Source organism: Bos javanicus, chromosome 22 (assembly GCF_032452875.1).
Source record: "Bos javanicus breed banteng chromosome 22, ARS-OSU_banteng_1.0, whole genome shotgun sequence".
NCBI lineage: Eukaryota > Metazoa > Chordata > Mammalia > Artiodactyla > Bovidae > Bos > Bos javanicus.
In genome coordinates, this window is record NC_083889.1 from 7,732,023 (window position 1) to 7,759,498 (window position 27,476).

At 41.6% G+C, this 27,476-nt stretch overlaps 1 protein-coding gene and 1 non-coding gene across 5 annotated transcripts in view; one reads left to right on the forward strand and one right to left on the reverse strand.

Annotated features, from left to right (window-relative positions):
- Positions 1 to 27,476, reverse strand: part of UBP1 (upstream binding protein 1) — a 65,300-nt gene that overhangs the window by 29,634 nt on the left and 8,190 nt on the right. For 3 of the 4 annotated variants that reach the window (XM_061395797.1, XM_061395796.1, XM_061395798.1), the window contains exon 2: positions 18,178 to 18,329. In XM_061395797.1, the coding sequence (XP_061251781.1) occupies positions 18,178 to 18,329 (152 nt within the window). Of the gene's footprint in view, positions 1 to 18,177; positions 18,330 to 19,191; positions 22,511 to 27,476 lie in introns of those variants that run through there. The other variant, XM_061395799.1, reaches the window with a different exon arrangement.
- LOC133235797 (U6 spliceosomal RNA) lies at positions 26,566 to 26,669 on the forward strand. Its single transcript, XR_009732661.1, has one exon. It is a non-coding gene; the product is annotated as a U6 spliceosomal RNA (small nuclear RNA).

The following is a 27,476-nucleotide window of genomic DNA, read 5'->3' on the forward strand; positions in this document are numbered from 1 at the left end:
GGATGCCCACTGTCACCACTTCTATTCAACTCAGAATTGGAATTCCCTGACACAGCAATCAGAAAAGAAAAAGAAATAGAAGGTAACCAAACTGGATGGGAAGAGGTAACATTGTCCCTATACACAGATGACATGATACTGAAAATCCTAAGGATTCCACACAAAATCTACTAGATCTGATAAGTGATATCCTGCCCTCAAAGTAGCAGAATACAAGATTAACTTTCGGAAACTGGTTGCACTTCTTTACACTAACAATGAAATATCAAAAACAAAAAAAAAGTAAAAAAAAAAGTACCCTTTAAAATCACAACAGCAAAATACCTAGGAAAAAATCTGACCAAGGAGATGAAAGACTTATGTGCTGAGAACAATAAAACATTAATACAGGAAATTAAAGATTCAAAGAAATGGAAGCTACCCATGTTCTTGATTGGAAGAATTAATACTGTTAAAATGGCCATACTACCCAAAGCAGTCTACAGGTTTAATGCAATTCTTATCAAATTACCTATGACATTTTCTACAGAACTAGAACAAATAATTAAAAAATGTATACAAAACTATGAAGACCCAGAATTGCCAAAGCAATCCTGAAGGACAAAAAAGACAAAACAAAACAGGAGGCACAACTCTTCCAGACATTAGACAATAAACAGCATAGAACAGCACTGCCACAAACACACACACGGATCAATGAAACAGAGAGAGCCCAGAACTAGACCCACACACCTGCAGTCAGCTGTCAGCAAAGGAGGATTATAACAAGCGGAAAAGTCTCTTCAGTGAGTTGTGTTGGGAAAGTGGACAGTTACATGTAAATCAATGAAGTTAGAATTCATACCATACCACCATGCACAAAAATAAACTCAAAATGGCTTAAAGATGTAAGCTTAAGACATGACACCTGAACACTCCTGGATGAGAACACAGACAAGACATTTTCTGATATAGATCATACCAAATATATTCTTAGTCTCTCAAGGCAGATGAGAACAGACAAGACATTCTCTGACATCAGTTCAGTTCAGTCACTGAGTCATGTCTGACTCTTTGCGACCCCATGTATCGCAGCACGCCAGGCCTCCCTGTCCATCACCAACTCCCGGAGTTCACTCAGACTCATGTACATCGAGTCGGTGATGCCATCCAGCCATCTCATCCTCTGTTGTCCCCTTCTCCTCCTGCCCCCAATCCCTCCCAGAATCAGAGTCTTTTCCAATGAGTCAACTCTTCGCATGAGGTGGCCAAAGTACTGGAGTTTCAGCTTCAGCATCAGTCCTTCCAATGAACATCCAGGACTGATCTCCTTCAGAATGGACTGGTTGGATCTCCTTGCAGTCCAAGGGACTCTCAGGAGTCTTCTCCAACACCACAGTTCAAAAGCATCCATGCTTCAGCGCTCAGCTTTCTTCACAGTCCAACTCTCACATCCATACATGACCACAGGAAAAACCATAGCCTTGACTAGATGGACCTTTGTTGGCAAAGTAATGTCTCTGCTTTTTAATATGCTATCTGATGCTGCTGCTACTAGGTCGCTTCAGTTGTGTCCGACTCTGTGCAACCCCATAGACGGCAGCCCACCAGGCTCCCCTGTCCCTGGGATTCTCCAGGCAAGAACACTGGAGTGGGTTGCCATTTTCTTCTCCAATGCATGAAAGTGAAAAGTGAAAGTGAAGTCGGTCAGTTGTGTCCGACTCTTAGCGACCCCATAGACTGCAGCCTACCAGGCTCTTCCGTCCATGGGATTTTCCAGGCAAGACTACTGGAGTGGGGTGCCATTGCCTTCTCCGAATATACTATCTAGGTTGGTCATAACTTTCCTTCCAAGGAGTCAGAGTCTTCTCCAACATAGATCATACCAAATATATTAATCTCCAAAGACAATAGAAAAAATACACAAATGATATCTTATCAAAGCTTTTGCACAGCAAAAGAAAGAAAAAAAAGAAAGTTTAGCTGCTCAGTCATGTCTGACTGACTTTTTGCGACCCCAAAGAGGCTCCTCCATCCATGGGATTTTCCAGGCAAGAGTACTGGAGTGAGTTGCCATTTCCTTCTCCAGAGGATCTTCCCGGCCCAGGGGTCGAACCCAGGTCTCCCACATTGTAGACAGATGCTTTACTGTCTGAGCCACCAGGAAGTCCTTTGCACAGCGAAGGAAACCATAAAAAAAAAAAAGACCACCTACAGAATGGGAGAAAATACCTGCAAAAATAAATGGGCTTAATTTCCAAAACATACAAACAGTTCATAACACTGAACAATAAAAAAAAAAAAATAACCCAGTTGAAAAATCGGCTGGAAACCTAAAACCGAAGAAGAAATACAATGGGCAACAGAACATGCAAAGATGCTCAATGTCACTAATTATTAAGAAACACAAGTCTGAAGTAAAATGAGGTACTACCTCACACAAGTCAGAATGCCATCATGAAAAAGTCTACAAATAACAAATGCTGGAGAGGGAGTGAAGAAAAGGAAACCCTCCTACACTACTGGTGGGAATCCAAGTTGGTGCAGCTACTATGGAAAACAGTAGAGTTTCCTCAGAAAAACAGAGTTACCATATGATCCAGCAATCTCACGCCTGCAGATATATCCAGACAAAACTATAATTCAAAAAGATAACTCCATCCCTATGTTCACAGGAGCACTATTCATAATAATGAAGACATGAAAATAACCTAAATGTCCACTGACAGATGAATGGATAAAGAAAACGTGGTCTATATATAATAGAATACTAGTAAGTGGTTAAAAAAACAAAAGAGCCACGTAACGCCACTGGCAGCAACATGGATACAAACAGAGGCTACCATACTAAGTGAAGGAAGTCAGAAATAGAACAGGTACCATATGACGTCACTTATGTGTGCAATCTAAAAAACAAGAGAACCTAGCTATGAAACAGCAGCAGAGTCATGGCCACAGAGAACAGACTGGTGACTGCCAAGGGGGAGGAGGGCGGGAGAGGGATGGTTTGGAAGTTTGGGATCAGAGACAGGAACTAGTATCTGCTGCGCTGTTGTTTAGACACTACATCGTGTCTTTGCGACCCCGTGGACTGTAGCCTGCCAGGCTCCTCTGTCCGTGGAATTTCCCAGGCAAGAATACTAGAGTAGGTTGCCATTTCCTTCTCCAGGGGATGTTCCGAACCTAGGGATCGAACCTGCATCTCCTGCTTGGCAGGCAGGTTCTTTACCATTGAGCTACATGGGAAGCCCAAACTAGTATATATAGAATGGATAAGCAACAAGGTCTTGCTGTATAGTACAGGGAACTATATTCAATCTATCTTGTCATAAATCATAATGGAAAAGAATGAAAAAGAATGTATAACTGTATCATTCTGCTATACACCAGTAATTAACACAACACTAAGTTAACTATACTTCAATTTAGAATTCTTTTAATTTAAAAAAAAGAATGAATCTTTGATACACCATTATGTATCCGAAATTATACTCAACCTCAGGAAGTTAGAAAACAAAAATTAACAAAATGTTTGTGCTAATTATCAGATCAACAAAAAAAAATTCAATTAATTAAAAAAAAAAGACAAGTGGGTAAAAATGGGGGAGAAATAAGAACATAAGATATGGAGAACAAGTTAAATACTGCATCTTTTGACTCAGTTCTGGTTAGTAAGAGGAGGAATATTCACACCTCACATCACACATAGAGGACTAGCTCTTACACAAAAAGAAAAGAACTCCTAAAAAATTGTTAACAAATGCCCAACGTTCCTAGCAGAAAATGAGTAAATCATGTGAACATGTGGTTCACACTAGAGAAGGAAAAGCCAACAATTCTTAAACATATTAAAAGACATCATACCCCTGGGAATTCCCTGGCGGTCCAGTGGTTTCAACTTGGCAAGCTCATTGCTGGGGCCCTGGGTTAGATTCCTGGTCAGAGAATTAGATTCACAAGAAGCATGGCATGTGCAAAAAAAAAAAAACAACAAACATTTGACCTCCACCAGGGACATCCAAGTTAAACTCACAATAAAGTGGCTTTTCACCTAGTGGGTGGGCATGAATTCCTCAGTTTGAGATGTCTCAGCTAAAGGGAAACAGCCACTCTCATCTGCAGACAGTGGGGGCGGAAATGATTTCAGAAGCAGTGGTCACTCGCTGGAGGTTCTGAAGGTAGAACCTGCGCGTTTTCTGGTGTGAGACAGGGAGCAGCTGAGAGCTCCTTCAGGTTTTTGGCAAGGGAATTCCCTACACGGGGAAGAGTGCAAGGAGCAGATCTGTGGGAGAAAACCAAGACTCAAATGGGGCCGTGCACATTGGAGTCCGAGAGACCTGCTGGGCATTCATGTAGATAGTCGAGCTGACTTACAAATTGGACAACAAGCCAAAGAGAAGCGGCCTGTGAGACAGGAGGTGAAGCTTTCTCACCAGGGTTGCCTCGCGGTTTTCAAAATCTCAGAATTCTCAGGGCTGAAAAGGTGAGAAAGCTCCATGTTCCTATCTTCGTCTGTATTACTTGCCCTCCTCAACCTTAGGACACTTCTGTGCTCAATATCAAGTTCCACCTGTTTCCACAGAGATCAGAATTTGCTGCTCCTGTATTAAAGCACTATAGATTTTTATTCTTCTCAAGACTCCAGTATTCTTGCCTGGAGAATCCCAGGGACAGAGGTGCCTAGTGGGCTGCTGTCTATGGGGTCACACAGAGTCATGACTGAAAAGACTTAGCAGCAGCAGCAGCAGCAAGTCAAAAGCAGATTAAAAAAAACAAAAAACAAAAAACTAACACTTAGCATGCTTCAAATGATTTCCCTTTTGGAAACTACAGACACTATGTATGTCCTTGCTTTCCTCCTTCAGCTTCATCCTGAGTCTCTCACTATTTAGAAATCCCTCCCAACAATTTCATTCAATGGCAATACCCACTGAGAGTAACAGCCAATGATACCACATTTTATTGGTTCAATTTCTTCTTCTATTTGATCTCTTCCCATAATTACCTTAATAACACAACTTCTAGGTTTGTTCCATTGATCTACATTAGTCTAGGTTCTAAAAGAAATATAAAAAGGGTCCCACTACCAATGAAGAATAAAGTTAGACAAACTAAAATATGCCATGAGTTATGAGTCTTATTTTTACCTTCATCTTCTGAATTTACCTTTAATGAGCTTTCTTTAGTCCCTTCTTAGCTTAGAGAAGCAAGAGCACTGACAGAATTAAAAAATGTAACTGTTACAAGTTCATATCCCCACCCACCTCTGAATATAGAGTCTAAGATGGACATGTACTCCAGGGCAACATGGAGCCCAAGATGTGACAGACCCCCCTGGACTAAGTTCAAAGCATTTATTTCTAAGGCCCTAATTCAGAAGGTTATAACAAGAACAAAAGCTAACCTTAAGAAAATCTACAACAGTGTGAAATGAAATATTACTGGGGAGGAGTGGAGAAAAAGCTACAGAAAGAATGAAAAGGATGAGCCAAAGTGCAAACAACATCCAACTGTGGTTGTATCTGGTGCTCAGATGTTGCAAAGACTATACTGCATCAGTTCAGTTCAGTCGCTCAGTCGTGTCGGGCTCTTTGCGACCCCATGCAGCACTCCAGGCCTCCCTGTCCATCACCAACTCCCGGAGTTCACCCAAACCCACGGGTAGACTCTTCAAATGGAGAGCTCCCCACTTGAGGCTCCACAGTAGGACTACAGGTTTTTACTTCATAATGTCAGAGGTTTAAGCCTTCTCCTTACCGAAGAGCTGAGAAGGACAGCTACCCATGCATAACCAGGAAAACACCAACACAGTTTAAAATCTCTATTTTTATTGGTCAATAAAAACTGACACTCTAAAGCATCAATACAATTGGAAAACTTGTTTTAATTTCTACCCAACTGGTGAAGACTATACAGAATTTACTTTCTCTGTGGTGTTACACAGTGACCAGTATTTTTCAGCAACAGCTGCTCGGGACCCAGATGGGAGACTACTGGTAGGAATGACCGAGCCATGGCTGAAGAAGGGCTGCACCTGTGTGTCAAGCCTCCTCCGAGGAACCCATTTATAAGAAGTGGTAGTGAGAGGATGTTCACATATTTACCTGAATATCTGAAGCAATAAAAAGGTGAAGTACTTCCCCGGTAGGCCAGTGGCTAAGACTCTGCACTCCCAACTCAGGGGGCCTGGGTTTGATCCCTGGTCAGGGAACTAGATCCCACATGCTGCAGCTCAGAGTTCGCATGCCCCAACTAAAGAAACCACATCCTGCAACCAAGACTGAAGATTTTGCGTGCCACAACTAAGACCCGGAGCAGCCAAATAAATAAATATATATATATTTAAAGTGAAACACGGTCCCTAGAGCAGCAGAATCAACATCACTTGGAAACTTGTCACAAACGTAAATTCTCTGGCCCTCCTCCAGACCTACTGACTCAGAAACTTTATCAATCATGTTTTGATAAGCCCCCTGGGGGATCCCAATGCATGCTAACATTGGAGAACCACGGCTTTGTGAAAAGCCACAGATATCCATTCAGTTTATATTCTTTCCACCACAAAGTATTCGGGACCTTCTTCTGGGAATAACTTGTCTACGTCAAAATTAAGAACTAAGTGAATTTAAAGCTGTTTCAATTACATATTCTTTACCAGTAACCAAAATTCACTTAATAGTCATTTCCTTATGTAACAGGATTGTACATCTTTTTAACAGTCTAGGATAGCTCTGGCTCCAGTACACAAACATGCTCCACAAGTCCACTTATCTTCATATATATTCATTACACTTTTGTGTACAGTCCATACATTTGAATATACATATATGTGCATTCACACACACACATGCGTACATGCAAAAGCTGAGGGTTCATTAGGTGCCCATTTTAAGACTCAGCTTTGACTGGGCCTTCAGGGATAAGCTAGGAGGCAGGACTGTAGGATGCAGAGTGTTTTTGTCTAAAACCTGAAGAGAAAACGCCAGCCACACCATGGAAACGGCTCTGATACACAACAGTGGCCCATCCTGCACCACTCTGGAGCTTACTACCTAGTATACATCCGTCTTGGCTGGTGTGTTAGCTTCCTTCTGCTGCTGTAACAAATTACCACAAACTCAGTGACTTGAAAATTATACAAATGTATTCCAGTTCTAGAGTTAAGAAGTCTAAAACGGGTCTAGAGGGCTACAGTAAGGCTGTCCGCAGGCCACATCCCTTTTGGAGGCCGGAGGGGAAAAGCTGCTTCCGTCTTTGTCTGCTTCTTGAAGTAGTCTCCAGCCATTGGCTTGTGGCAATGTTCCTCCCTCCATCTTCATCTCCCTCTGACACCCAACTCTCCTGCCTCTTTCAATTCTAAGGATCCTTGTGATTTCACTGGCCACTGGATAATCCATTAATAATCTATTTCAATAGTTTTAATTAAATCATACCTGCAAAATACCCTTTGTTATAAGGTGCTTTCCAGGTGACACAGCGGTAAAGAATGTCCCTGCCAACGCAAGAAGCGAAAGGGACGTGGGTTTGATCCCTAGGTTGGGAAGATCCCCTGGAAAAGGAAATGACAACCCATTCCAGTATTCTTACCTGGGAAATCTCATGGACAGAGGAGCCTGGCAGGCTACAGTCCATGGGGTTGCAAAGAGTCAGAACCAACTGAGCATCTTAGCACAGCACAGCAATCATACTTGCTAACAAACCCGGCAAAATTTCTGAATTGGTAGGCAGCTATCTAGTCCCAGGGTTGCATTCTAACGCTTTGTAAAAACTGCTCATAATATCTGCCACACGAAACTAACATGTCAGCCAAGATTATTAAATTTAGTCTTCCAATACAATCAAAAACCATTAAAGCTACTGAGTTATAAATAACAGTAAAAACAGCAAAGGCTAGCATTGTGCTTCCTATGTAACTCAATTTAATTCTCACCTACCTTAGGTGGGGGTTATTAAAGAATTTGCTGAAATGAGCAAGCAGTAGAATGGGATCTAAACACAGGCCCAGGCCCTAGAGATGGCTGATGACAACCGCTCGCTGCTACCCTCTACCGCTCACTCTACCACACCCAGAAAAATACTCAAACCGTCAGTCACAGCAACCAAGAGAAACGTTTAAAAGGAACAAAAGGGTATCTGAATAGTGTGTGTAAGGACATCCCTAGGGAGCCGAGGTGCATATATCCTGGGCACTTATTGAAAAGCAGGGATGCCAACTTCTACCATCTACTTTAGGAATGGAAGTTCTCCCTTCCATTGTATCTTTTAGTGACAAGACCATTAGATTCATCATAACTATGCTTAAGTATAGTTCAGTCACCACAGGAACCAATAAGTTTATTGCAATAAATAAAATGTTAACAATAAAATTTTTTTATATACAAAGAGTGTCATAAAACAAGATTACAATCTTCACAGGTGTCTATAAAGGGTTCTAATTCAATCGCTACCTGAGCTGAGCAAGCAGAACTAGATAACTGTGAAAAGAGCTTTATTGTATACCCTTTAATACCTTTTGAACTTTGAACCATGTATATAAATCTAGTTAAACTGTTAAAATTTTAAATGGTGACAATTAACTCAAAATTTAGAAAACACTGGAACTATTCTAGTAAAGAGACCTGGTGGTTAAGAAAACCAGATTTGGAATCAAACCTCTGGGGTTAAATCTCTATAAAAACCATAGTCAATCAAACAGGGTAACTGGAGGAATAACTATTGTTTTTGGTAAATAAGGCAAATTCCCACGGCAAGTCATTTTCCTTTCGTAGAGCTTAAGAGTTAATTTGAACCTAAGAAAATTAACTTGTGAGCAAATCTGAATAAAAATCTAACTCCTAAAAACCAGAAGACTAAATAATAAATTATGTCAACACTTAACAGTGACACCATCAAAGCTGACACACAGATGATACTACACTACAATGGGTCATTGCGATACATTTCACATACTTTGCAGCAACTTTTCAGGGTAATGTCACTCTGTGTGGGTCAGTCACATCCAGCTCTTTGAGACCTTACAACTGTAGCCTGCTAGGCTCCTCTGTTCACGGGATTTCTTAGGCAAGAATACTGGAATGGGTTGTCATTTCCTCCTCCAGGGGATTTTTTTTCCCAACCTTGGATTCACATCCATGTCTCCTGCATTGCAGGTGGATTCTTTACCACTGAGCCACTTGGGCAGATGCTAGCTAAAAAATAATCACAGGATTCTACTGGAACTCCTAGTTAAAAATTAACCAAGCCCGATTTTCATTTTCCACATCTACACCTGATTCTTTTTATATTTCAGGAAAGGCTTCTGTAAAAAATCAGAACTGTACATGCACAACTGAGAATGTCTCCTTTTGAAAGGTGAATCTAATCAGCTTGCTTTGCTGAGGGATCAGATCAAGATGGTGGAGGAGTAGGATGTGGAGCTCACCTTCTCTCACAAATACAAAAAAAACCCCATCTACATGCAGAACAGTTCTCACAGGACATCTACTGAATGCTTGCAGAAGACCTCAGACTTTCAAAAAGGCAAGGAATCCCAAATAACTGGATAGCACACACAGAGAGAAAGACAAAGGGATCTAGATAAGACCTGCACTTGTGGGAGGGAGCCGTGGAAGAGGTAAGGTTTCCACACGCTGGGAAGTCTCCCTGGCGGGGAGATCATCAGACAGAGCGGGAGCTTTGGAGCCTCAGAGGAGAAGGCGGCAACCGGTGTGTGCAGCGCAAGACTGGGAGAGACCCGCACAGAGGGCTGGTGCCTGGAGCAGCACTCGGCAGCCTGAGACGCTCCGCAGCTGGGGCAGACTCGGGCTGGGTGCTGGGGCGCAGGCTTCAGAGGCTGGGTCCTGGGGAGAGGATGATGGCCAGCACACACTGAGGAAAGTGGCGGCAAGCATCCCAACCAAACTGCACGCCACAAACAGAGAAATTAAACTAACACAAGCTACACAGAGACACTGCCACACATAAATAGCCCTCCAAGGCCACAGTAGATAACTTTCTCCTAAACTCATAGAGCAAGAGAATATAAGTAAAACGAAGATGTATACAGTCCCAAATAAGGTGAATCCAAACAGACTCACACCAAGACACACAGTATTCTAAAAGCAGCAAAAGAGAGTCCATTACAAGGGACCCCAAAGCTACCAGCTGATTTCTCCACAGAAACACTGCAGGCTACAAGGGAGTGGCAAAATATATTCAAAGTCTTGAAAGGGAAAATGTGCAACCTAGAATATTCTATCCAACAAGACAATCATTGAGAATGGGAAGAAAAACAGAACTTCTCAGATAAGAACTAATGAATATAGCAATATTAAACCTATCCTAAAAGAAATATTGAAAGACCTCTAAATAGAAACAAGAAGATAAAGGAAGGAAGAAATTACAACTGGAAAGTAAATCACTTAAATTAGCCAGTATACAGAGCAAAAAGAAAAACCTATTTATAAAAGTGAAGATAAACACATGGAACAGAAAAAGAATAAAGATGAAGGCATAAAAAAGGACACCAGGAAAAAGAAAGAAAAAGGACACCAGGGACTTCCCTAGTGGTCCGGTGGCTAAGACTCTATGCTCCGGGGCTCACTCCCTGGTCAGGGAACCAAGTCCCACGTGCCACAATGAAAGGGTTCACGTGCCACAGCTAAAGATCCCACACGCCGCAACTAAGACCCTGAGCAGCCAAATAATAAATATTTTTAAAATAGTAAACAGAAAAGGACATCAAAATCATAAAATGTGGGCAGCTCCCGGGTGGTCTAGCAGTTAGGACTTGGCACCTCCACTGCCAGGGACCTGGATTCAACCCCTGGTCAGGGAACTAGATTCTACACGTTGCAACTGAGAGTTCATATGCCACAAATAAATATCCCACATGCCTCAACTAAGACTCGGGGGAGTTACATAAACATGTTTTGGAGAAAAAAAAAATCATAAAATATAGGGAAGGAGAGTAAGAAAATGCAGGTTGTTCTTCTTTTTTTAAAAGCATGTGTTTGAGGCTATATGACTATCAGTGTAAAGCAAGCAGATACAAGGGGTTAACATACTTGAAAAACAGGGCAACCACAAATTAAAAACAAACAATAGATTCATAGAAACCAAAAAGAAGAGAAAACAAGCACAAGAGGAAATCATTAAACCACAGAAAGAAAAAACACTTCAATTGGAAAACTAGGTTTAAAACAGAAATAAATACATAAGTATCAATAAATTACTTTAAATGCCAACAGACTGAATGTTCCAATCCAAAGAATGAGTGGCAGACTGGATAAAAAACAAAGAGCCTAGGGAACTCCCTGGCGGTCCAATGGTTAGGACACCATGCTCTCACTGCTAAGGGCCCAGGATCAGTCCCTGATCAGGAACTAATATACCACAAGCCACATGGCACAACCAAAGAAACCCCAAAACCAAGAGCCTACAATGTGCTGCCTATAAGAGACCCACCTTAGGGCAAATGGCACACATAGACTGAAAGTGAGGGGATGGAAAAGGATATTTCATGCAAATGGAAATGATAAGAAAGTGAAAAGTAGCAATACTCGCATCAGACAAAACAGACTTTAAAACAAAGGCTATAAAGAAGGACACTAGAGGGCTTCCCTGGCAGCTCAGTGGTAAAGAATCTGCCTGTCAATTCAAGAGACAAAGGTTCAATCCCTGATCCAGGAAGATCCCACATGCTGCGGAGCAACTGAGCCTGTGTGCTACCAACTTCTGAGCCTGCATGCAGCAACCACTGAAGCCCGCAGGCTATGCTCTGCGGCAAGTGAGGCCACCACAGGGAGAAGCCCACGCACCGCAACCAGAGAAAAGCCCAAGCAGCAGGGAAGACCCAGCACAGGCAAAAACTAATAACATTTTTAAAAGCACGCTGCTGCTAAGTTGCTTCAGTGGTGTCCGACTCTGTGCAACCCCATAGACGGCAGCCCACCAGGCTCCCCGGTCCCTGGGATTCTCCAGGCAAGAACACTGGAGTGGGTTGCCATTTCCTTCTCCAATGCATGAAAGTGAAAAGTGAAAGTGAAGCTGCTCAGTCGTGTCCAACTCTAGCGACCTCATGGACTGCAGCCTACCAGGCTCCTCTGTCCATGGGATTTGCCAGGCAAGAGTACTGGAGTGGGGTGCCACTGCCTTCTCCAAAAGCACACTATATAAAATAAAGGGGTCAATGTAAGAAAATACTTTTATACTCACCGAGATATATACACCTAATATAGGAACACTCACGTACATAAAATACTAATGGACATAAAGGGAGAAATTTATGGAAATACAATATTAGTAGGGAACTTTAACATTCCACTGACATTAATGAACATAACTTAAGAAACAGAAAAATCAATAAAAATAAATCAATATCAAATAAATTGATTTTAAAAAATCAATTATATGCTAGAACAGTTAAGACTTGATTATTTTCAGGACATTTTTATCCAAAAAACTCAAAACACAGTCTTTTCAAGTGCACATGGTTTATTCTCTACAAGTGACCACATACTAGGGCACAAATCAAACCTCGACAAATTTAAGAGTATAAGCATTATTTCAAGAATCTTCTTTGACCACAACAGAATGAAGCAAGAAGTCAACCACATGAATAGAAATAAGGGGGAAAAAATGATTTCATGCAGACTAAACAACACGCTACTTAAAAAAACAAAAGGTCAACAATGAAATCAGACAGGAAATTTAGAGAAAACTGACTATGACAATATAACCATACAAAATGTATGGGATGCAGCAAAAGCAGTTCTGAGAGGGAAGTTCATAGCAATAGAGGTCTTCCTCAAAAAAAAGAAAAGTCTCAAACAACCTAACCTATCACTTAAAAGAATTAGAAGAACAAACAAAATGTAAAATCAGCAGAAGAAGGAACTAACCAAGACCAGAGAAAATAAGCAGACTAAAAAGGAGTCACTAAAATCAAGAGCTGGTTCTTTGAGAGACTAAACCAAAGTGACAGGCCTCTGACAGGGCTCACCAGGGAGCAGAGAGAGAGACCCACATAAACAAAATAACAGACCAAACAACTCTCAACTGATACGACGGACACACGAAAAAGCCTAAGAGAGTACTATGCCCAATTATATATGCCAAAAAATTCAACAACCTAGAAGAAATGGACAAGTTTCTAGAAACATACAGCCCCTGAAAACTGAAACAAGAAACATAATTTGTACAGAACCTTCACTAGAAGTGAAATAGAATTTGTAATTAAAAACAACTCCACAAACAGAAAGTACAGGACCAGATGGCTACCAAACACACAAAGAACTTATACCGATTCTTCTCAAACTCTTCCAAAAGACTGAAGAGGAGAGAACACCCCCAAAGACGTTCCATGAGCCACCATCACTCTGATAATGAAATCAAAGATACCACAAAAAAAGAAAGTTACAGGCCAGTATCTTTGATGAATTTGGATGCAAAAATTCTCAACAAAATATTAGCAAACCAAATCCAAGAACATATAAAAAGGAATACGCATCATGACTAAGTTAAATTCATTCTAGAGTCACAAGGATGGTTCAGATATATGCAAATCAACGTGATACATCACATCAACAAAAGGCAAAAGCCACACGAGAAGCATTTAACTACCATTCACGATAGAAACTCTTACAAAAGTGGGTATAGAGGGAACATATCTCAGTGTTATAAAGGCACTGATGACAAGCCCACAGCCAACATAATAGTCAATGGCGAAAAGCTGAAAGCGTTCTTGCCAAATTCAAGAACAAGGCAAGGATGCCTACTCTCGCCACTTCTACTCAACACAATATTGGAGGTACTTGCCACAGCAATCAGAAAAGAAATAAAAGGTATCCAAGTTAGAGGAGAAAAAGTAAAACTGTTACTATTTGCAGATGACATGATACTCTATACAGAGAAGCTTAAAACCTCCACATATAAACTATTAGAATAAATGAACTCAGCAAGATAGTAGGATACAGGAATAATATACAGAAATCGGCTTCATTTCTTTACACCAACAATGAAATATTAGAAACAGAAAGTAAAGAAAAAATTCCATTTAAAACTGCATCCAAAAATCTTAGAAATAAATGTAGCTAAGAAGGTGAAAAACCTATATGCTGAAAACTATAAAACATTAATAAAGGACTGAAGATAATTCAAAGAAATGGAAAGATATCCCATGCTCCTCGATTAGAAAAATTAATACTGTTAAAATGGTAATGCTACCAAAAGCAATCTTCAGATTTAATGTGATCCCTACCAAATCACCCATGACATTTTTCACAGAACTAGAATAATAAAAAAAATGTATATGGAGCCATGAAAGACTTAAAATCGCCAAAGCAATCCTGGGAGGGGCGGGGGGGCGGGGAAGACAGGCAGCATAACTCTCCCAGACCTTCAGACAATACTACAAAGCTACAGTAATCAAAACGAGGTGGTACTGGTACAAAAACAGACATATATATCAATGAAACAGAACAGAGAACCCAGAAATAAATCCATATACTTTCGGTCAATTAATCTTTGACAAAAGAGGCAAGTGTACTGGACAAGTTGGACAGCTGCGTGTAAATCAATGAAGTTAGAAAACACCCTCACAACCTGCAGAGAAATAAACTCAAAATGGCTTGAAGACTTAAGCATAAGACATGACACCATAAAACTAGAAGAGAACATAGGTAAAACATTCTTTGACATAAATCATACCAATGTTTTCTTAGGTCTCCCAAGGCAGTAAAAATAACAAAAAAACAAATGGGACCTAATCAAACATACAAGTTTTTGCACAGTGATGGAAACTACAAAAAAAAAAAAAAAAAGACAACCTACAAAATGGGAGAAGATAGCTGCAAATAATGCAACCAACAGGCGTCAAATCTCCAAAATATACAAACAGCTCATACAACTCAACAACTAAGACAATCCAGTCGAAAAATGGGCAGAAGACCTTAAAAGACATTTCTCCAAAGAAGACATACAGATGGCCAATAGGAATATGAAAAGATGCTCAACATAGCTAGCTAATTATTACAGAAATCCAACTCAAAACTATGAGGTACCACTTCAACCAGTCAGCATGGCTTCAAAAAGTCTACAAACAACAAATGCTAGACAGGGTGTGGAGAAAAGGGAACTCTCCTACGCTGCTGGTGGGAATGTAAACCGGTGCAGCCACTGTGGAAACAATTGAAGGGATTCACACAAAATCTTGGGTTCCGAACTTTTTCAAAATATTATGCTAGGCAATAAATGTTAGAAGACAAATCTGTGAAAGAACTGATATTCATGTAAGTTTAAAGTGTTACAATTTCTTTAAAAAGGTGTATAAAAGTAGAATTTATGATTATTCAAATGCATTTTTAATGCTTATTCAAATGTATCTTTTCAAAAATGCAGCCTACATGCAATTCATTTTTCCACTTTTTTTCTTAAAATGCTGGGAGAAATTAAGAGGTAAATTACCACAATTCTACAACCAATAACATACTCCTCATTAATACTGCAAGGAGCAGAGTCAAGTCCCAGAAAATCATCTGCACTTCTAATATGGATTATGGTCAACCTCAGGTGTCAGCTGGAAGGAGGATAGAAGGAAGCCTGCTATGGTAATGCAAATACTGGACAGAGGCGGTATTTCTGAGGGAATAAATGATATACAAATTAACTGACTTGCACATTTAAGACTTGTGGGGAACTCACTCCCTTAGTGGTCCAGTGGTTAGGGGTTTGAGCTTACACTGCAGGAGGCAGAGATTCAATTCCTGGTCAGGGAACTAAGATATCGTATGCCATGCTACAAAGACTTGTGCACACTACTATAGACACTTCAATAATAACAACCATTTAAGTAATAAACTATTTTTTTATTAAATATTTAATTATTAACAATTTAAATCTAAGCTTGATCAAACTAACATTGAGCGAGTTTATCAACTGCTCTATGCTTCAGCTTTGAAAATCTGTAATGGATCAATAACACTTCCTGGGTTATTGTGGAAGTGAGACAATGCATATATAGTATTTAGTACACTGCTTCAGTACAGTGAACACTCAGTGAATGCAGGTCTAATACATTATCACTACAGATGGGGGACTGCAACTTTTATCCATGTGAGATGTCTTTATCCAGTTTAATAATAACAGTCGTAAGGTATGGATATTCCGCCAGGCCTAAAGACAGACACATCCAAAGTTCTGAGTTTTCATGGGCTCATTCATCCCATGGTATGCACCTTAACTTATTCAACTTTTCCCTAAGTAAGAGAGATCCCAGTTACTTCCTTTTTTCTCATTAGAAATGAAGTGATAATGAATGCCCTCAATCTCTACACTGTCTCTTCCAATCTTTTTATGTGTAAAATAGATTAGTGCATAAACTATTACGGTTCTTTCAAATATGAAACTTAAGTCTCAAATAATTGAATGCCTACCCATCAAAATCCTAAAATAATATATTAATACCAAAATTAAGAGTATCGCCAGAGGCTACAGATTAGAATTACCTGAAGAAAAACCTCATAAATTCTAAATTTGTATGTCAAATGAAAATTCAGAAGCTTAAAAAAAAGTTTTCTTCCACATCTTACAATAATCACTAACTAAAGTAGTCTAAAATCTATAGCTCTTTCCAAAAGTTTGAGGAAATTAAAGATTTTATTTATTGACAGAAAAGCAATCACAAAATACTCTTAAGTGAAAGTCACTCAGTCGTGTTCGACTCTTTGCAACCCCATGGACTATATAGTCCATAGAATTCTTCAGGCCAGAATAATGGAGTGGGTAGCTGTTCCCTCCTCCAGGGGATCTTCCCAACCGAGGGATCAAATGCAGGTCTCCCGCACTGCAGGCGGACTCTTCACCAGCTGAGCCGCCAGGGAAGCCCAAGAATGCTGGAGTGGGCAGCCTAACCCTTCTCCAGGGCATCTTCCCAACCCAGGAATCGAACCGGTGTCTCCTGCATTGCAGGTGGATTCTTTACCAGCTGAGCTACCAGGGAAGCCCAACTCTTAAGTGAATAGATGTTAATTTCCATTTTGCTGAAACAAAATAGATACACACACAAAGAAACACACCTAGGGTATAACTGCTTTTCCTGAGGGGGATGCAACTGAAGTCCAGTTTCAGCTTTATCCCTTGACATATGCAATTTTTCTACAATGAGTATGTACCATTTTTGCAACAACAAAAATGTTCAATTCTGTTTAAAAACAAGAGTCCAGGACTTCCCTGTTGGCTCAGGGCTAAAGAATAAGCCTGCCAATGCAGGAGACACAGGCCTGATCCCTGGTCCAGGAAGATCTCACATGCCACAAGGCAACTCAGCCCATGCTCCACAACTACTGAGCCTGTGCCTTAGAGCTGAGGAACCACAACTCCTGGAGCCTGAACACTCTACAGCCCACGCTCCCCGACAAGAGAAGCCACTGCAGTGAGAGCCCGCGCCCTGCACTAGGAGTAGCCCCTGCCCGTGGTAACCAGAGAAAAGCCCACGTAGCAACCAAGAACCAGCACAGCCAATTAAATTATTAAAACAAACAAACAAACAAAAATAAGAGTACCTCAAGCTTTCAGTACCCAACAAATGTAGGTATCCAACAAATGAATTCCTGCATAACCAAGTACTTTTGTTAACACTGGTAAGTCACACTGGCCAGTGCTCCAACTGCTCAGTGCACCTCAAAAAGAAATTCTTTACTCTTTCTAATGGTAAATCACCCCATATCTCTATTTTCTATTCTGCCCACTCTCACTTTCAAATCGGCAAAACACAGCATTCTCATTAAGCGGAAACAAGATTTGACACAGTTTATTTTAGCCACAGACTCCACCTTGGTGCAGTCTATTCTCAGCCCAAATCTGCTTCATGCCAGAGACCAAGTCCCTTGCTAGCTGGACTTCTGGTTCATTCTCAGGTTCCACACTGAAACCATGTTCCTAAAAATAACTGACATCCTTTCCTACCTGCTTCTCCTTCTGATTTTGTCTTGAAAACACCCCCTAACACATCTTGGTCCACGCCGTCTCTATGAAATCACTTTCCACAGATTATTGCTTTGTGGGCTCACAGTAAAACATTCCCCAATTTTTGTTAACTGTAGCTGTCTGAGAGAAGGAACCTAATTTTCAATTATTACCACTAACCCAGGCTGCGATGCCCAAAGGCCATTTTGGACTTCCGCGCACTCTTAGGTCAGAGCGCAGCGCAGCCATACCGACCTTGGTTCAGGTAGGTGAGCGTCTCGTCGTGCAGCTTCACGGCGGGCGATGTCGCGGCACACATCACGTACTGGAAGGGTGGGTGTTTGGTCTCGTCATCCAGCGGAAGGCTAGAATCTTCCTGCTTGAAAATGGGCAATGCCAAGACATCGCTGCAAAGAAAAAGCCACACTGACCTTACTCGGGGTCTAAAATACTTAAAAACATATAGAAGTATTTAAAGGTAGTTTCTTTTAAATTTTAAGATCACAGATATTATCAAGAGGGACCTCCCTGTGGTCTAGTGGTGAGGGTTTGGCACTTCCACTGCAGGGGGCATGGGTTCGGATCCCTGGTCAAGGAACTAAATCCCGCATGCCACTCAGTTGCTCCCCATATGTAGAATAAAATAACTATTAATGATAATCTGGCACCCCCAAAAGATAGCTTCAATAACCCATATATCTAGTGGGAGAAAGAGGAGTGGGTGGCTATAATTAGGCAAAAGTATTAAAATGAGAAATATTTAAAGTAAGCAGTATTTAATAGTTAATAAAGTCCAAACTACTGATAAAGAGATCAGGCTAATAATATATCTAGTACTAAAAAAAAAAAAAAAAAAAAACTTATGTCAAAAAATTCTTTAAAAACTTAAAACTCATTATTTCTATTAAAAAAGATCAAGAGTACGGAGCCACCTGTTTTGAAAGGTAGGTCACCCTGGCACCATGAAATTACAAAGAAGCATTTGATTAAAATGGTACTTTATAAAAAGTTCCCTGCTAGGCTTAGCCAAGTGCTGAGAGCATAAAGCTTCACACTCAGTCTAAGACAATGGCTTCTTCTGAGAAGCAAACAGTAGCAGTATAAACAGCTGCTATTTTTTTCCCCCCAAGAATAACTTGGGGCATTGATCAGGAGGCGGTGGGGGGATCTTCTGGGGTACTGTCTATATTCTATAACTTGAGTGGTTAAACACACATGGATGTTATCTGGTTTGCCTTAAAAAAAAAAAATCAGCTGTCTTTTACATACCACAAAATTCACCCTTATAAAGCGTATGTTTCAGTGGCTCTCAGTATCTTCACAGAGTTGGGCAGTCTTCACCGCTATTAATTCCAAGACATTCTCAGCACCTCAGAAAGAATTCTCATACCCCTAGCAGCCACTCCCTATACTCCCACCCTACCCACCACCACCCGAGCAACCACTGACCTGCTTGTCTCTGTGGACCTGCCTATTCCAGATATACAATGCACACAGAATCACGTGACCTTTTGTGATTGGTTTCTTTTATTAACACTTAGTGTGATTTCAAGGTTCATTCATGTTGTAGCACGTACAGTACGTCATTCCTTCTTATGGCCGAATGATATTCCATTGTATGAATACACCATATGCTAATTATCCATCATCAGATTATGGACCTTTACCTTGTTTCCATTTTTTGGTTATTACGAATATGCTGCTATGAACACTTGTATATGTTCTGTGTAGACATGTTTAATTCCTTTGGATTTATATCTAGAAGTAGAATTACTGGGTCATATGGTAACTCATATATCTATCTACCTTTTTGAGAAACTGCCAAACTGTTTTTTAAAGTGGCTGCACCATTTTATATTTCCACCATTAACATGTGAAGGGTAGGGTTTTGTTTTGTTTTTTTTTAAGATAATTTGCTGAGCTGTACATTTATATCCTGATGACTTTTCTATGTCCATTTCTCAATAAGAAGTAAAACAGCAAAACATCCAAATGAATAACTACTATAACAAGGACCTCAAAGACTTGTCTCAACTGTTTATCTGTTCTTATGAGCTGTTCACTGACAGATATCTGGCTGGCCCATTTTAATTAAATTCAACTTTTTAAAAAATGTGGGAATAAGTGAAATGAAAGGGAAACCCTGTATTTCCTCTTCCCACATACATTTCTATTAAAGCACCAGACTGATTATTCAGGGACTAAATTACACACTAATTCTCCTTCATTTATACCTAGAAAATGTCAAAACACTTCTAAGTCAAAAGTATAACTGAGGAACGCATAGTTAGCAATGGTCTCCAGCCCTCTTCTAGAACAGAGATATAAAAACTTTACAGGAAACTTAAAAATGGTACTTTAAGACTCAGAGAAGCTCTCTTTATGAAACAACTACAGCAGTCAAAGTAGCTCCACAGCAGATTAAAATAAATACATATTCTGTTTCACATATATGTAATTATTTACAGTTTTCTGGGTGAGAGAATTTCCTGGTGGTCCAGTGGTTAGGACTCCATGCTCTCACTGCCGAGGACCAGGGTTCAATCCCTGGTTAGGTAACTAAAACCCCACAAGCCATGCAATGTGGTCAAAACAACAACAAAAAAAGTTATCTTGGCGAGAAAGGGAAAAAATGAGATGAGAGCTATAAATCAGATGCTTTAGTTAATCATACTAAAAAGTGACATGGAGAATAATTTTAAGGTCTTAATGCTAACTGCCTTGGTTGATCATTACATACATAAGACATCAGATTGCAGAAGATTGGCTATTATAAATAAACTGCTACATACAGTAAATAAAATTTTATTTGCTTCAGATCCTAGAAGGCCACCACCATTACATTCCCTTGGTTATGGTAGCTCAGACAGTAAAGTATCTGCCTACAATGCAGGACACCCAGGATCAATCCCTGGGTTGAGAAGAGGCCCTGAAGAAGGGGCTGGCTACCCACTCCAGTGTTCTTGCCTGGAGAATCCCATGCACAAAGGAGCCTGGCAGGCTGCAGTCCGTCGGGTTGAAAAGAGTCGAACACAACTAAGTGACTAATACTTTTATTTCCATAGCCTACTATGCTTTTGGTAGGTGCTAAAAACTCCTGAATAAACATAAACATGTATAGATCATCTGCTGATGCAATCCCAATTAACTTTTCACTTTATTAGAAAGACAATGAATTCCAACCAACACAGCAGCCAGAGCGAGCCTCTGCAAATAGAAGTTGGACCATTTCATTCCTTTGCACTCTCTCCATCACCTCACTTTAGAAACCAAGGTCCCTGGAAGGACCTGGTTCAGTCACTGCAGCCTCCTTCCTCAACCCTTCCGGGGCCTTTGCACTGGCCTACTCTGCTGATGTCCTACTGGCTCACTGTATTCAAATGTCACCTTTTCAGTGACAACTGTAATCCTCCATGGTACTCCCAGCTGCTCCTTTCCTGCTCTATTTATCCACAAAGCATTTCACTTTCCAACACTATACCAGACTTACATTTGTATGCCCCATAAGTGTAACTACCCCCCAAACTGGTTTCTCTTCACAGACTCAAACCCAGCGTCTAGCACAAAAGAGCTCAAATATCTGCTGAACTGATGAATGAACTGCAGCACTGATATGCAATCATTACTAAAGTGAAAAGCCAGATCTCCAGACAATTTGAGATCATAATTTCTACCAGGATGAGCCATAAGAAAAGTTCTGGTATTCAGCTGATTTTGTAACCTCATATTCCAGACAGGTAGGTCTCCCAGGGATCTGACAAGCAAATGAAAAGACACAAGGATTTGAATTATTCCAAGTAATCCTGATGCCAGTATCCAAAAATATCCAGGCACACAAAGACAAACACGACTTTAGGCGCAAGAACCAACAGCAAAAACAACAGATGGCATATACCCAGTTCCAGATCCTGTCTGTTGGCATTCAGTGCTTTCCTGATTCTGCTGCAGAGGGTTAGAGGTCTGAAGACTACATATATAAGACATCTTGCCAGCTGGAATCTTGGTAGGTTGCTCTGAAGGGAAATGAAGAGGGAGTGGGAAAGAGCAGAAGCAGGCAACCACAGCTGCAGGGAAGTTCAAGGCAGCAGCAGCCATGCCTCCAACAGCCAGCCCTTCTCCCTGAACCCTTCTAGCACTTTCACAGTCAATACTTCACCAAACCCTTCTCTGCCTGAGACAGCTCAGTGCATCCTATTTTCCTGACTGGACACAGACCAATACCCACCAAAGACTTCAAGATGCCAGAAGTACTGAACCTATATGATAAAATTAAGCTTACTTTGTTTAAAGAAATAAAGAATGAATATTTAACAGTAAGATTACACAGAAATGAAGAGTATATAAGGAAAATGGAACATAAACAAAAAGTTATCCAGAAGGTAGCACAGAAAATGCCGAAGAGGTGTTAAGAGAGAAAGGGAGAAGATTCTACACTGAAGTCTCAGAAGCGGAAAGAACGGGCAGAGGCAGCATTTGATATAAAGGCCCAGTAAAGTCTGGACCAATGAAGTACACTAAATCGCTGATTTAAGAACCCAAAATAACCAAAGTAGGATAAGCAATTTTCGAACCCACGCCCAAAAGCACATCAAGACCACTATGAGGTACCATTTCACACCAGTCAGAATGGCTGTGATCCAAAAGTCTACAAATAATAAATGCTGGAGAGGTTGTGGAGAAAAGGGAACCCTCTTACACTGTTGGTGGGAATGCAAACTAGTACAGCCACTATGGAGAACAGTGTGGAGATTCCTTAAAAAACTGGAAATAGAACAGCCTTATGATCCAGCAATCCCACTGCTGGGCATACACACTGAGGAAACCAGAAGGGAAAGAGACACGTGTACCCCAATGTTCATCGCAGCACTGTTTATAATAGCCAGGACATGGAAGCAACCTAGATGTCCATCAGCAGATGAATGGATAAGAAAGCTATGGTACATATACACAATGGAGTATTACTCAGCCATTAAAAAGAATACATTTGAATCAGTTCTAATGAGGTGGATGAAACTGGAGCCTATTATACAGAGTGAAGTAAGCCAGAAGGAAAAACATAAATACAGTATACTAACGCATATATATGGAATTTAGAAAGATGGTAACAATAACCCGGTGTACGAGACAGCAAAAGAGACACTGATGTATAGAACAGTCTTCTGGACTCTGTGGGAGAGGGAGAGGGTGGGAAGATTTGGGAGAATGACATTGAAACATGTAAAATATCATGTAAGAAACGAGTTGCCGGTCCAGGTTCGATACACGATACTGGATGCTTGGGGCTAGTGCACTGGGACGACCCAGAGGGATGGTATGGGGAGGGAAGAGGGAGGAGGGTTCAGGATGGGGAACACATGTGTACCTGTGGCGGATTCATTTTGATATTTGGCAAAACTAATACAATTATGTAAAGTTTAAAAATAAAATAAAATTAAAAAAAGAAAAAAAGAAAAACTTGTAAGCCAGTATGTGTGTTCATATTTCAAAAGTCCTATTTTTTCAGTAAAGTACCAAGTATGGAAATTCTACTGAAAGTAGGCCCTGGCAGGAAGAGTTGTGGGTCTGAGATGGGGCCACCCCATCCTTAAGCAGAGCTGGAGAGGGACTGGGCGAGGGCGCAGAGGTGAGACCACCAACCAGCAAAGGGATGCGCTTGAGAGTGGAGGTGGTGCGCTTCCCGTGAGGCCTGATCAGCGCTTCCTTAGAGCCACCCTGTTACCTAAGTAACGGAAAGGAAGCATCGGATTTAAGCAGGGTTACGGTTGTGTTAAAAAAGAGGACCGGGGAATAAAGCAAAAGGGGGCAAGAGAACAAGGGTATATGTGGGCAAGTAACTACAATGATTGACCAGGAAAATTTAAACTGGTTGGGGAAGAAAACAGGAGCTCAAGAGAGTACATGTGTGCGTGCTCAGTCGCTCAGTCATGTCCGACTCCTTGCGACCCTATGGACTGTAGCCCTCCAGGCTCCTCTGTCCATGGGATTTCCCAGGCAAGAATACTGGAGTGGGTTGCCATTTCCTACTCCAGGGGATCTTCCTGACCCAGGGATCAAACCCAAGTTTCCTGCATTGGCAGGCGGATTCTTTACCACTGAGCCACTGGGGAAGCCTCTTCAAGCGGGTGAGAAATTGTGATGAGAGCAATATCAGTGGTTGTATTAATAAATTTTAATGGGTGCAGTGATGGCAGAAGGAGAGTAATAAGGGAGAGAGTGAAGGACAGGGGGCAGCAGGTGAACTCTGAATCTGAGATTGCAGTGGGTCGCATGATGGGTAAATCCAGGTCTAATGTATGACCATAGGATTGAGTAGCTGAGATAATGTCGCTGTAAGAAAGATACTCAAGGAACGGAAGTGTCAGGCTGCTGGAAGGCCCATTTAAATATCTTCTGAAGTCACCACGAGTGAACAGACTAGTCGTGTTCACTGTGACAGTGAGCCGGGATCTTGAGTTTTTAAAATAAGAAATGACCCCCACACCAGATGACTGCAATCACTGAGGGCCTGGTGACAATCAGTGGCATGAAATTCAAAGCTGGGGGTCTTGCAGAAAAGGAGGGAGACAGAACAGTCCGGAGGCGGCTGTGAGAAGCCGCAAGGATCCCTCCCCAGGCTCCTGGTGCAAGAGCAGGGATGTGAATGTAAGCCCCCAGCAGTTGAGAGGGTCTCAGGGGAGAAGGGTCCTCAGATAGCAGGTTTCCACAAGAGCAGGGTAGGGGAAGACAGCATTAAGAGACAAAGCTGGCTATACTAGTTTCCTAGGGTTGTCATCACAAAGAACCAGAAACTAGAGGCTTAAAACGGCAGCAGCTTCCTGTCTCACTGTTCAAGGGCCGGAAGTCTGAATCCAGGGGTTGGCTGAGCACTGGGAGGGAAGGCCTCTCGCAGCTTCTGGGGTCTGGCGGCGGGGGCTGGGTGCCCTCACTTGTAGGCGCAGCACTCTAGGCCCTTGGCCAGCTTCTTCCCGTGTGTCTTCTGTATCCCCTCTGTGTGTGTGTGTCTGTGTGCGTCCAGATTTCCCCTTTCTAAGGACACCAGTTCTCTTCAACCAGTGCCCACCCTGATGACCTCATTTTAACTGGATTACCTTTGTGAAGTCCTTATTTCCAAATAAGGCCACATTCTGAGGCATTGTGGGGGGGGGTGCCTGGGACTTCAACATATCTTTTTGGGGGACACACAATTCAATCTGTAACACTGACTGCTTGGGAGATTTTTCTGATAGACTAAGAATTCCAGAGAGTAAAGTGGGAGAATTTTAGGAACCAGTCAGAACGGGGAGCCGGCTACAGAAATGCGCAAGTGCAGAGCACCGTGCTGAACACAGGACAAGGAGTGTCCTGGAAGTCTGGAACTTCCCCTAGTCTCGACAAACAGGAACCAAGTGCAGTGGGCTTCCCTGGCTCAGTGGGAAGGCACCCATCTGCCAGCGCAGAAAAGGCAGGTCCTGGTTCCTGGTCCGGAAAGATCCACATACTGGGGAGCAACTAAGCCGTGCACGGCAACTACTGAGCAGAAACGCCGAAACTACTGAAGCCCGCGTGCCCTAGAGTCCATGCTTCGCAAAAGAAGCCGCCATGAGGAGCCTGCACCGCTGCAACTGGAGAGCAGCCCCTGCTCGCCACAACCTGAGAAAGGCCCTCACAGCAACAAAGACACAGCACTGCCAAAATTAAAAAATCAGAGTCAAGTGCACAAAAGGACTGGTCCAGTGTGCCCTAGAAAATGAGACACACGTCTAGGAGAGACTGATCAAAAAGAGACGGCACTAATAAAGATGAGGAAAAAAGATGTAACTAATGATATAAAAACTAGTAAGATGAGAATATCACTAACAACTATAGCAACGTATCTGAACATATGGATAAGATCAACAATTTTCTAGAAAAATTAACATCAAAACTTTAAGACATAAAAAACTACAAGACTTCCACAGTGGCACTGTGGATAAGAATCTGTCAATGCAAGGGACACGGGTTCCATCTCTGGTCCAGGAAGAGCCCACAAGCTGCAGAGCAACTGAGTCCCTGTGCCACAACTACTAAGCCCACAGTGCTCAGAGCCTGTGCTCCTCAACAGGAGACGCCACCGCAGTTAGAAGCCCGGGCGCCACGAGGAAGGGCGGCCCTACTGGCCACAGCCAGAGAAAGACCACGCAGAGCCACTGACAGCCAGCACAGTCTAAGCAAATCCAGTCATAAAGACATAAAAGGCTTAAAAAGAAAAGTAATGCTACAGAGACCGATACTGTGGTTAAAAATTTTCCCCCAGAGAAAACTTTCACAGAGGAGTTCTACGGGACTTTCGGGGGCAGCTCCTATACAAACTATTGGACAGGACAAAAACCGAGGAATTAACCTTATTCCTTATGAAGACTTATGCAATTGTGACATCAAAACTAGGTACAAACAAAACTAGAAAAGAAAGTGAAAAGCTCAAGTCAGCCATAAATATAGATGCAAAAAGCCTAAACTGAGTATTAACAAATCAAATTCAAGAGTGTAATGACAAACCATCATCTAGCTGGGTATTTCTCAAGAACACAAGGACAGAATCCAGAATCTGCAAACAGGACGACAGATTTAGATCACTGATGGGCACTGGATTTATAACAGAATGGCAGTATAGAGAGGTGAGAAATAGTGTTCATTTGGGCAGCACATATACTAAAATTGGAACGATACAGAGATTAGCATGGCCCCTGTGCAAGGATGACATGCAAATTCGGGAAGCATTCCATATTTTTTATACAGAGTCAAGTAAGTCAGAAAGAAAAACACCAATACAGTATGCTAATGCTAATGCTAAGTCACTTCAGTCGTGTCCGACTCTGTGTGACCCCACAGACGGCAGCCCACCAGGCTCCCCGTCCCTGGGATTCTCCAGGCAAGAACACTGGAGTGGGTTGCCATTTCCTTCTCCAATGCATGAAAGAGAAAAGTGAAAGTGAAGTCGCTCAGTCGTGTCTGACTCTTAGCGACCCCATGGACTGCAGCCCACCAGGCTCCTCTGTCCATGGATTTTCCAGGCAAGAGTACCGGAGTGGGGTGCCATGTATACTAACGCATATATATGGAATTTATAAAGATGGTAACGATGATCCTATATGCAAGACAGCAAGAGACACAGATTTAAAGAAGAGTCTTTTGGACTCTGTGAGAAAAGGTTGAGAAGGGGATGATTTGAGAAGGTAGCGTTGAAACATGTATATTATCATATGTGAAGCAGATCGCAGGTCCAGGTTTGATGCATGAGATGGGGCACTCAGGGCTGGTGCACTGGGATGACCCTGAGGGATGGGATGGGGAGGGAGGTGGGAGGGGGCTTCAGGATGGGGAACACATGTACACCCATGGCGGATTCATGTCAATGTATGGCAAAAACCAATACAATATTGTAAAGTAATTAGCCTCCAATTAAAATAAATAAATTTTTTAAAAATAAAAATGCTCAAATGGAAAAAAAGGTGAGAAATAAACAGTCTTTTCAAAGATATTAGGTAAACTACAGGCTCATACAACTGCAACTGCAACTAACTGGCCTCCTCTCATAC